The sequence below is a fragment of the Monodelphis domestica genome, chromosome 7 (genome assembly GCF_027887165.1).
Source record: "Monodelphis domestica isolate mMonDom1 chromosome 7, mMonDom1.pri, whole genome shotgun sequence".
Classification (NCBI taxonomy): domain Eukaryota; kingdom Metazoa; phylum Chordata; class Mammalia; order Didelphimorphia; family Didelphidae; genus Monodelphis; species Monodelphis domestica.
In genome coordinates, this window is record NC_077233.1 from 173,710,034 (window position 1) to 173,722,239 (window position 12,206).

The window sequence follows — 12,206 nt, forward strand, 5'->3', positions numbered from 1 at the left end:
TTAATTTGGATAAAGGATTAAAGATTTGAAGATATTTTGAAGAATGCCTCGGATGAGGAGTGGGGAAGGGTGGTGCCTTACAGCCAGAGGATCACATCTGTCCATAAGGCCTTGGAAGAGGTTTGTATCAGGGTGCTCAACCTGACCCTAAAGCTTAAGAGTAATGGACCTACTAAAAGCCCCGATATTTCTTTAGAAACACAGAAGTTAATGTTCAACAGAAAGAGTAGCACAATCCTCTAATAACAAGATTACAAATTGGAAATGTTACTAGACAGCCAAAATTTAATCCACAAAACAAGTTAAAATGGACCTCTAAGAGTTATCTTGAAGGACCAGACCAGGCCTCAGTAAGGAAAACTGAAGCCTAGGAAAGTAGGCAATGTATCTTGAAAAAGTACCTGAACCAGGAGTGCTTTTGAATCTAGATGTTTGTTTCCACTCAAAAATTTTTGCCTTTCTGGGCAGGTAAGCTTGGAACTTTCCCTGCTCAACTATCCAAAACTTCCCCAGGTGGGCAACCTATGGTGTTGGTTATATGTGAAGATTGGATTTAGCTCGCCCCCTATTATAACAATGAAGGTATTTAGCTCTTCCTTTATTGTGAAGATTAAATTGTAATCCCCTGTCTATTTTTAGATTTTAATCCCTAAAGTGTAAACCCAGTACTTCAAGTAGATCTACCCATTTTAACCACAAAAAGGTATGAACTAACTACAAAAAGGTGTGAAGTTACCACAAAAAGGTATGAACACCCATTTCATACATTAAGTGGGAGTTCTGTGATCCATGTGTGAAAGAATGGGCAGTCCTGGAGAAAAGCGTCTGCTGTGATTGGTAGATGTCAAATTTAGGGAAGGTGACACAAGAGAAAAAAGGTCTTTAAATAGTGGAAACAGAGACACAGAGGTCAATCAATCAGTCAATCTGAGTTGGTCTGGAGATCAGTCACTCGGACTTGGAGTGAAGACAGTCACTTGAGGAGAGACTAGAAGATAGACACTCAGACTTGGAGTGAAGAGACACTTGGCTGTGGAACTGGACCCCTGGAGGAGCTCATGCAGGAGACCTCAGACTGATTTCCTTTTAGACAGTCACTGGGGGAGTGTAAAAGCTGACTTCTTTCCTTGCCCTTTCTGGAGGTGTGAACCTCCAAGAAAGGCCTATCATCTTGAGACTCCTTTCCCCACTGGTGCCTTAGAATTTCTAACTGGTTCAGAGGAAGTCAGAGCTCTCCCTCTCCTTCTCCCTCTCTCCCTCCCTCCCCTTTTCTTTCCTCCGTAATGTCTTCCCTCTATTGTAAAAGAAACTACCATCAATTCCTTTAGTTTTGGGATTTAGAAATTAAATCCTTGGCAACCACCAATTAAATATATTAAGTCTAAGTATAAATTTAACATTATAGCATCAGCTTTCTGATGACAGGGATGCAAGATACTGTCAAAATCGCAAAACTGCCTAGAGAAGCCAAACCAGATTAATTGGGAATAAAATACTAAAACAATGGTAATTTGTGGTTTTCTCAATCAACAGAGCTTTGAGGGATCCATTTCTGTTTGACTTGACACCACTACTATCCATAGTCTAATAGTCCAGGTTCAGGGTGTAGAGAAACCTCTACTGAAGTTCCCAGTCGATTATGAAATGCCTGAAAAGCCTCCACTCAACTTATACCTTTAGTAGTTGATTTAACTAGGTTCCAGTAAAGTTCCGTGACTTTGTGGTGGGACTTAGTTATTGCAAACCTATCTGTTTATGTGTAGTATGCACATAAATGGAATGTTTGTTCTCAGCCCCAGCTGCCAGTACGTTCACTCTGACCCAAGTTATATTGCAAAGTAGGGATGTTTTCCATCTGGCACTTGAGCAGAGAAAGGGTGAAGCATCTGTCCTGTGGCCTGAGGGCAGCCACAATAAGACTGCTTACAATTTGAGAGGTTTGTGTAACCTGTGCTTTCTTTTATTAGGAGAGCTCCTCCACAACAACTTGCGCCACCAGCCCAAAGAGACACCTTTCCTACAGCTTCCCCTTATGGGCTAGAGATAGATGAACCATGCTAGCTTGTCAGCTTCCGTGGGTGGGGAATGCTCTATCAACACAAAATCTCACTGTAGTTACTGCCTTTTCTAATGTTGCCATTAATATCCCTACCATTTTCTTGAGTTACTCATTGACTAGAGGGAAAAGCCCGTAGGGAAAGGGCTTCAGCAGACCTTTGATCCTGGGCTATAATTAGGAGGAGAAGTACAGTGTCAAGAGGTTAAGGAGTGTTTATTCGCCCAAAGTCACATACGCAGTATTAGTCAGAGGCAAAATTTGGAACTGTTTCTAAAATCAACTGTCCCCTTAGATCAAAAGAACTGTTCTCTAGAAGCCAAAATCTGCTGTGGCTGATGGTTGAAGACTTGTCTTTAGTGAGACCAAACAGGTTTTGGATATTCCAGGGCCCAATGCTGCTCACGTGCAAAATAAAAATCCAAACGACGTAGGGCAAAGGAAGCCCAGGGGACAGGGAAAGTTGGGCAGATGGGCCAATTTAATGTAAGTGATAAAACTAAGACTTGAGAACAAACAGGTTCACATTGAATAGGATGACATGCATTTGAATTGCAGAAACCAGGTAAGGGGTACAATAGCAGTAGTGATGCTTATGACACAGGTCCCAAGTCTTACATTCAACATCAGGGCTTAATCAGATGTTGGCTCTGCCTCATTACCCATTATTGCCTCTCTTCATTCCCTACCTAAACCAAATTAAATAACATGATTTTTCCAACTGAAGCCTTTAAACACAACAGACATTAAAAGGTTTAGTGCAAAAATAGTGTTCCTAAACATGGTTTAAAGGAAATTAATCTCTGCAAATAACAATTCACACAAAGCTTGTTGTGCATGTGCCGTCTAGTGGCCAGTCAACAAACTTCCAAGTCTGGGAAGTAGGGGTAGTATAGTGTTTAGAACAGTAGTAGTCTTTCTGGCCTCTTCCCAGTCCCCCTTTCATGACAGGTGTGCAACTGAGACACAGGGCAAAATGCCAAATTCCAGGTACAGTCAGGAAAAAGTCCAAAAGGAACAAGCCAAGTCCTCCATTGCCACTGTGCCCTCATCTCCCTAGAGGTGGGGCTCCACAGGGCTCCACAGGTACAATGTTGGTACTTCTGGAAAGGGAGCTGAGATGTGCCTGTGGCATCTGCTAAAAGTTTGGGGTGTAATTTTGCTTGCTATTTTTTCTAAATTGACATCCAATCTTGTCCCAAGATAGTGTCATGCTTGAGCATTGATCTTCATTCCTCACCAACTCTTTCCTAATTAGTCTGATGGAGCTTTGACATGGCCTAAACTTATGATACCTGAGAGTTTCTAGTGCCCGTGCTTTCATCTCTTTTCCTATTAACATGAAATCCTGTCCTTCATGATGCATCTGGTTCCTACAAGTTTACGTGACCCCAGTTATTTGACTCTTATTGGAACTTAAAACTCTCTAGTATAATTAGAAACAGGATGGCCTTCTGAAACCCACCTTTTCTCTTGTTGTGTGTTCTCCATAGCTACTAATGACCACCTTGCCCCTTGGTTTCTCAATAAGCAAGGGCTCCCTTCTATGCCTCAACACCACCAAGGTCAACATCCCATGTTTGACTAGTTGCGGCAGCATCCCGCCTTGGGCTGTTCCGTAGTAATGGAAAGCATCAAAACAGACATGCAATAGTGTCAGGGCAAACTGGTAATAGAAGGTAATTGTCACTGTAGAAGGCATAGGGATATGGGAGTAGGAAGAGGAACTGTTATCCCAGAGGCCTCGTGAAACAAGCTACTATTCCAGGATCCAGGTTTTCTGATTCCCAAGGATGCAAATATGAAAGAATCAATACCTCTAATAACACAATGAAAGGATCTGGAAACTTTCAATGGGAAGAGTACCTCTGCTACTGGACAGTTAGTTCACTCTCGAAATCCTGATTATATATACTAAGCAAAATATCAATATTCAAAATAACATGCTTGTCACTTCCCCCCACCCCACTGACACTAAACTTCTGATCTGCCAAACCCTAAACCAGGATAGATACAAAGATCCCCGGGCTGGACAGACCAGAGAGGACAGGAGTTCCCTGCTTCCTACCTACGGAGGAAAAAGGGAGAAGCTACTGCCGAGCAGGAAAACAAAGCACAGGGTATAGGATTGACAAGCAAAAAGGAGAGATGGTAATCCCGGGTCCCAGCTCCCGGGTGGTCTCCGTTAGCACAGGCGCTTGTACGTGTAGATGTAGGCTTTGCAGTTGGGACAAGTATGTGTCACATCTTTGAAGTCATCAATCAGGCAGGGGATCAAGCAGCAGCCCAGGTCACACCTGAAGTGGAAAGACAGGGAAAAGGAATCATGAGGACAAAGAAGCTATGAGCAGGAACAGGGGTTGAGGATGGAGATGAGGAGTAAATTGGGCTCCCGTCCCACAGGATCAGAAGACGATGGGGATCATCAGAAAGGTAGAGAGTAGGGCAGCCATGCAGACCAATCCCAATGAAAGATATCAAGCCTTGAATGGGCAGAATTCTTTTCTTCCCCAGGCTAGGTTTTTCCACATACCCCATGAAGCAGCAGAAGAAGCCTAGTACAAAGTTCATCAGGCCAATCTCATAGGAGATCTTGGTGGTAATAGACTGCTGGCAGTGAGGACACACAGTCTGCACAGGTGCACCCTCAAAGATTTCTCCCTGCAACACAGTCACTGTGGTAGCAGCGCCTGAAGGGACAAGGACGGTGGCTGTGTGGCCCCCAGGGCCTGGATAAGGACCTGTGGGGTAGTAGCCCATAGGAGGATGGGGGCCAGGAGGTGGATAGAAGCCTAAGGAAAAGTAAAAATAAAAACAGTCAATTCAGAGGGTTAATTTTCCCCAAACATTAGGCCAACCAAAAAAACCTGTTAACATAAATCTGTACAAGGACTTAAATGTACTGTCAGAGTAAGGTGACCCTGTAAGGAAATGATTGAAAGTCCCATTTCTGACCACCTGCATCCTTTCAAATGCTTCATAAAATGGGGCAAGACCTCATTCCAGAGAACTCTAGCTCCAACTGGGGAGGTAAGGCAATGAGGAAGGTCAGCTAACTCAGCCAAAGTGGGCAAATCTCACAACAGAACCCAGGTGTCTTGGATTTCCAGTCTCAGTCAGTCCATTCAATCTCATCACTGTCTTTGCTAAGTAACCTGTAGGCCTACCCAGGGCTTGACATACACAGCCTGGGGAGAGCAGAGTAGCTCAGTGCTGAGGGTTTTCGCCCCTGTAAAAACTTAGGAAACAGTCCTTAAACTTAAATTCATACACCTTCAAGGTGGGACAAGAAGAGAGCCATTAAGCAGGAATTGAAGCTGTTCTGGGAGTTGAAATAATTAAAAACATGCATAGTAAAGAGTCTTCAAGATAACATGTTACACATTCCACATGTTTCAACCAGAAAACCCAACACCCAATTCTGAGGGGGGGGGGGTGTCTACATACTAGTGGGATAAGGGAATGTAAACTCAGGAGGCAATACCCAGCTTTTTCCTGGTCCATTTTTCTGTGGGTCTTGGGCATCAATTTTAAGGAAAGAACTTTTTGAAAGCATTAAGGAGTTTTGAGAGGGAAACTGCCCATCAGACTAACTTTTTATTTAGGTTCAAGCAATCTGACAATTTAAACCACAGCTGTCCTACCCACTAAAGGGCATTAAGATCAGTGGTGAACGTGGGTTTTATGGATTAGGGAACTACTCAGCATGATGTGGATGATCAATCAGCAAAGGTCACTGAGGAGCGGTGAGAAGTCAAATTGTGAGAGTACTGTCATGAAAGCCATAAGAGTGCTGGTGGCCATCACTTTCCCACCTCTAACCCCTCTGCAATATGGCTTCCAATCTCAGCACTCCACTGAAACTGCTCTTTTCAAATTTACCATTCATCCATTTAATGGTCAATCTGAGGGCGTTTCCTGATCCTCATCCTTCTTAATCTATATTCAGCATTTGAAGTAAGCACCTCCCTCCTCCTTGACACTTTGTTTTCTTTGGGTTTCTATGACACTGGTTACTTTGAGTTGTCTTGTCTGACCGATCCTCAATTTCCTTTCTCTGTGCATTTCTAATAAGAAAGTTCCTAAATGTCACTTTTCTTTACATTCTTGATCATCATGTCTATGCATAGCTATATAAACTGGAGAGCCTAGTCTCCCTCCTTGTGAAAAGCTTCAAATGCCAAAAATATATGTTTGATCTTAAAGACAACAGGGAAACCACAGGTGTTTTAAGTACAGAAGGAACATATTCAGTCCTGTCCAAAGAAGAATTAATTTTCCTCCAAACTTCCTCCTCTTCTGAACTCCTTCATTTCTATACAGAGCACCACATCCTTCAAGCCATCTCATTCAGGTTCACACACACTGACTTCTTCTCACTCAATTTACATATTGAATCATTTGCCTAATATTTTTAAAGTTTATAATTCCAAAATGCCTCTTGCATCCATCCCTTTCTTGACTTACAGGGTCACCAGCCCAGTTCAAGCCCTTATTACTTCTTGCCTGAGATGATACTGCATTAACTTCCCAGTTGGTCTTAATTTCTTTTTCCATTCTACCTTTCAGCTAGTTACCAAAATGATTCTCCTACAATGCAAGTCTAAAAATGCTACCCCCTGCTCAAACTCTAATGTTTCCTGTGCCTCTAGGAGTCAATATAAGTAACGATGGCATTTAAACTCCTTTGCAACTTGGACTCAACCCCTCTATACACTGTCAATCTGGTTAAATAGAACAGTACTTGCTGAAGTGACTCAGGCCTGGAATGCACTTCCACCTAACCTACACTGCAGAGAAGTCTCTCTTCAAGCCAAAGTTAAAGTATTACCTTCTACAAGCTTTTCCTTAGATGTCCTCCTTCCCAAGAACTACTACAGCTTTTCCCAAACTGCTTTATTCTTGTTTTATTTTTTCATGTCTTTCCTACCCAAAATATAAAATACTGAACAAAAGGCCCTGGTTTAGAAGTTGAGTTAAATCAGAAATTAGGGCATGAACTTTTGTTCTTTGCATGAATTTATGTCCGCTAATGTCTACAGAAATGAGTTTCTTATAAGTCTAATCCAAAGTCATCCTCCAAGCAAGAATCCCTTGGGAAGCTTCATGCCCCTTAACTAGTTGCTATCTTATATTCCTATGTATATATTCGATATACCCTGTAGTCTTAATTACTTCTCATTCTTTTTTTGCTTTATCCACTAAATTCAGATAGAATCCCTAGACTTTTTCAGTTATAACTTAAATTGATAAGAGTCTACCCAGGCCCAACATTACCATAAAATCAAAACATTCCTTCCAGCCTGAATACTATTTTAAAGAACCGGATGACTGAATTTTAGGACCCAATTTTCTGTTGACATTTCAGGGCTGCTGGGCCAGGCTAACAATGGGTGGAGTGGTTCTGAGAATTGTGCCTAGAGCACCTGCCATGTTACTTTAATGTATAAACAAACTAATGCTGTGAATAATGTAAACTAATTCCTTGGACCCGAGTGTAGTTTTACTGTAATATTCAGAAGGATATTTATTGCATTGGTGGGACCCATCCTTACTTTTGGCTTCCTCCTGCTATGGTGTACCATGGGGATAGACTCTGAAGAGCACAAAAATGAGTGACCAGTTCTTCAGCTCAATGGCTCTTAGAACCCTAGATTTCAATGAAGCTAGCCAAAGGAGATCATACACCCTTACCAAAAGAATATTGTACCTCTGCTCTAAGAAATCTGAAAATATTCATCATCTGGCAGAACATATTAGAAAGCAACTAACCAAAGCCAATTGAATCACTGTTTATTTTCATACTGGAGATACTAGGATCCAATATCATACCCTGAATGTTGTGCTGATTGGAATTTACATGTTAGGAACAACTGTATAGTACTGTTTAAATTCAACTATGAAAAAACCCCTGTTTTCCTCATTCTCCTTTGGTGGATCTTAAACCAAGTCACTAACTTTTGAGTATATCCCCCAAAGCTGGAACTACCTGGAAACTGAGGGAATGCTCATCAATTGGGGAATGACTGTAAAAGTGTGGAATATTGTGCTATAAGAAATGATGAAGAGGGTGGTTTCAAAAAAAATCTGGGAAGACTTATATAATCTGATGCAAGGTGAAGTGAACAGAATCAGAAGAATTTGCATATTAACCACAATATTATAAGTCAATTTTGAAAGAATATTGATCCAAGATCAACCATAATTCCAAAGGACTCCTCCTATGTACCTCTAAGTAGAGGGCTAATGGACTCAAGAGTACAGACAAGTATATTTTCTTCCCTTTTTCTTGCCCCTTTTTTTTTGTTTTGGACATGACTGATGCAAAAATTTGGTTTGCATGACTATACATATTTGTAATGGACTTTGTATTTCTTGTTCTCATTGGGCGGGGAAAAAGGGTAAGGAAAGTGAAAAAACTGAATTTTAAAAAATAAATTTCATGCATTCATCTCCCTAAGAGAACAGAATGCCTTTAGCACTTACTCTCTAAATGTACCGTCCATTTGCCACTTATCTTACACTACACATTATATTGTTATACTGTCTCTAGTATCTGCCTTGCTCCACCCTCCCCCCCACCCCCCATACAACTGTGCTATGATTGGGAAAAACAAGTATTGATTGTCTCATCTTTCTCACAGTACTTGCAGAGAAGGTACTCTGAAACAAGACTGAATGTAGAATGTATCAAAGCTAGGACAATCATTTTCACCATCAGGTAAGATACTATACTGAGGAGGCAAGGGGAAATGAATTAAATCGATGAGGGATTCAGGATATTCTGTCCAAAAACTCGCCCTCTCAGCTTACCTGGGGGCATATAAGTACCATCTGCATTCAAGTGGGGAGGAACGAAGTTTGGTTGAGGGTGAAGTGGTGGCTCGTATGGAGGAGGCCCAATGTCTGGTGGAGGCAGGGGTATGCCAGGGGGTTGAACCATAGCTGGTGATGCTCTGCCTGTAGAAAAAGAGAAGAGGAGAACCTGTCAGCTTGTCTCAGGTCTGCATTTGCCTCTGAGGAACAGTGAAAGCTGACAATTCCCTAGGTGGGGGAACCCTTGAGATTTCAGTCTTAAGTTATTTCTTCAGGCTCTTTCCTTCAATGCCTCAGAAAAAGGCTCTCACAATGGTCTAGACTTTGAACCCCAGGGAGCCCCCTTGTAAGCCAGTGGTTTTTCTATAATAAACATCGTGAGAAGATCTACCTGTGCCAGGTGGGCCTCCAGTCTTCTCCTCCAAAAGGGGAGCTGAGGGGTCCCCAGGATAGGGAGGGGGAGGGTCATTGGACATCTTTGCTGACCTGTGGAAAAATTCCAAATGATTACATAGAAGAGTTTTCAGGATTGGGTACTGCTATAAAATATTTTGGAACACGTTTCTCCTTTTTCCTTGATCTCCTTGAGTTTTACAACTGTCTGGATATAATTCCAAATTGCTTTCCAAAATGTTTGCATCAGTTTCACAGCTCTACCATAGTGTCCCCATTTTTCCTCATCCTCTCCCCAACATAGGTTATTTTGCCTTTTAGTTATTACAGCCAAGCTGATAGGTGTGAAATGATATCTCAGAATTGTTTTGGTTTGTATTTCTCTAAACAGTAATGATTTAAAGCATCCCCCCCTCCCCATATATACCTAGTTCTGGCTTTGATTGCTTAGCAGCTCTCTTTGTGGTGGCAAAGAATTAGAAATTGAAAGGATGTGCATCAATTGGGGAATAGCTAAACAACTTGTGATACATGATTGTGTTGGAGTAGTATTGCACCATAAGAACTGATGAGCAGGTTAATTTTAAAAAAACTTGGAAGAACTACACAGGAAAATGAACAGCAAAATGAGTAGAACCAAGAAATATTATGCACAGATACAGAATTAATACTGGAAGAATAAATTGTGAACATCACCTCCAGAGAGTGAACTGAAAGGTGAAAGTCTTAATTTGTATGAACATGTCGGTCTCCCAGAATCTTCTAGAATCACCTTCTGTGATTCTAGAAGGGTGAGGAGGGGCTGAGACACTTATGGATGGGATTTATTATGGAGCTATGAAGAAAAGTTAAACATATGAGAGATTTGTGATTTCATTTATATGCAATCTTTTTGTGTATAGGAATGTTTATTTGGTTTTGTAATATTTGGAATAAAAAATTTTAAATAAAATTAAAAAATAAAAAAGCCCATTGGGTAGGGCAGCTAGGTGGCTCAGTGAATGGAACTAGACTTGGTGTCAGGAGTCCTAGATTCAAATCTGGCCTCAGACACTTCCTAGTTGTATGACCTTAGGTGAGCATTTAGCCCCAACTGCCTAGTCCTTACCACTCTTCTGCTTTAGAACCAGTACTTAGTATTGATTCTAAAACAGACGGTAATGATTAAAAAAAATACTCATTGGGCTCAGACCAAGAGGTTTTCCAAGACAATCTTTTCCTTTCCTATCAAGTCAACAGGCTACAACCTCGATCATTCTCTGAGCCTAATCCAAAGCTTGGCTGAGTTACCTTCCACTAGCTAGCTCAAGCAGTAATTTTCCTTTGAACACAAAAATGACAAAAACAAGCTGGTCTAGTTAGTACACTAGAAAATAAAACCCTCCATGAAACTAGAATATTCAGCATTGTCAGAAGTCTGTCCCTTAAGAGTTTGCCTTTTAATAGAGAAATCATAGAATCCAGGATGTGCCTATAGATACTTCATCCACATCTCTATCAATTCATTTAGAGCGAGTCTCACTATAAACCTGAGCCCCCCAAACAACCTAAAACTTCTACTAAGTACCCACACAGAATCAAGAGATGTGGAAAGGACTTTCGAGATCATCCAGCCCAACTTCTAAATTTTACAAGTGAGGAAGACATACTATTTGAAAGTAACACCTTCCGCTAATGGATTGCTAAGACCTGAAAAGGCAGTGTTTGAATTAATATTGGGGGTGGGGGGGTTAACTTAATGAGGGCGAAAAATTCCCAAGTCCAACCAACTTTTGCAAAGAGTCTATAAAAAGGTGGAAGACAAATGATGAGACTGAGAAGCATCAGCCAGATATGATAACTATGAAAATCAAGGAAGAGTGTCTAGGAGGTAGTCAACAGAGCCAAATGCTGAATAGGAATCAAGAAGGAAGAAGATTAAGAAAAGGTTAATATTTGGCAATTAAAGAGGTCACTGATTAGTTGTTTCAGTTTAGAGATGATAGGAGTGAGACTGCAAAGGAATACAGTCACTGGGGAGGTAAGAAAATGAAGACAAACACATACAACAGCCAGCTTTTTCTAGGAGTTTGGTTATGAAAAGGAGGCATGATAGAGGATGTTACCTTTAAGTAGGGTTAGGTAAAGGTTAAGGTGAAGAGAGATTCACTATACCCTAAGAAAGAATAATAATTTTTAAATTTAAAATAAGGAAATAGCTTTTGTCCTCTGATCTTTTTCTGGTACAGTAGAAAGAGCCCTAGTGTTGGAGACAGAAGATCTGGATTCAAATCCTTCTGATGTTTACCACTTATAAGATCATGGGAGGAAAAAAATCACTGGGTCTCAGTTTCTTTTATAAAATAATGAGACTGAACTAGACAGCTTCTAAGGCCTCTTCCATGTTTAGATGATAGACTTAAATCATCTCTCCTTTTCAGAAAGATGGTTCTGGAAGTACATTAAGTAGGAGGTGTAATTACAGATCATAGTGTTGGACTAGGAATTAACAAGCCAGGATTTTAGTGCTGTTCATCACTGCTAGCTCCTTTTACTAGCTATTCACTAGTTTGTACTCACTAGGGCTCTTTTGTAAAACAAACTTTGTGTTAAGGTCTGTGTCTACAGACCTGTACAGAGAACATTTTATATTTGACCCAGATATTCTAAGAGGACCTGCCTTTATGTCTGAAAAGGTTTGTGCAATAGAAAGAGTGCTGGATTTGAAGACCTAGATTCCAATCCTGACTCTATTATACTTGGACCTTGAACAAGTTATTTAACCGATGAGCCTCAGTTTGTCATCTATAAAATGAGACGGTTAAACTTCTCTGAATTCTTTCCAGATAATTTCTGGAATTTCCAGTGCTAAATCTATGGCCCTATTGAATAGCTATTTTTAAAAGTAATAGAGTTGTCTATCCTTCTTAGTGATTTTTTTTTTAAACCCTTACCTTCCGTC

General features: G+C 40.9%; 1 protein-coding gene across 11 annotated transcripts in view; it reads right to left on the reverse strand.

The window, feature by feature from the left end:
* Positions 1-2,253: 2,253 nt before the first annotated feature.
* Positions 2,254-12,206, reverse strand: part of CDIP1 (cell death inducing p53 target 1) — a 54,869-nt gene continuing 44,916 nt past the window's right edge. For all 11 annotated transcript variants that reach the window (XM_001367538.4, XM_007498754.3, XM_056806099.1 and 8 more), the window contains 4 exons: positions 9,264-9,358; positions 8,870-9,016; positions 4,590-4,848; positions 2,254-4,353 (listed from right to left, as the gene is read on the reverse strand). In XM_001367538.4, coding sequence (XP_001367575.1) covers positions 4,242-4,353; positions 4,590-4,848; positions 8,870-9,016; positions 9,264-9,348 — 603 coding nt within the window. In that variant the 5' untranslated portion in view covers positions 9,349-9,358 and the 3' untranslated portion in view covers positions 2,254-4,241. The remainder of the gene's footprint in view (positions 4,354-4,589; positions 4,849-8,869; positions 9,017-9,263; positions 9,359-12,206) is intronic.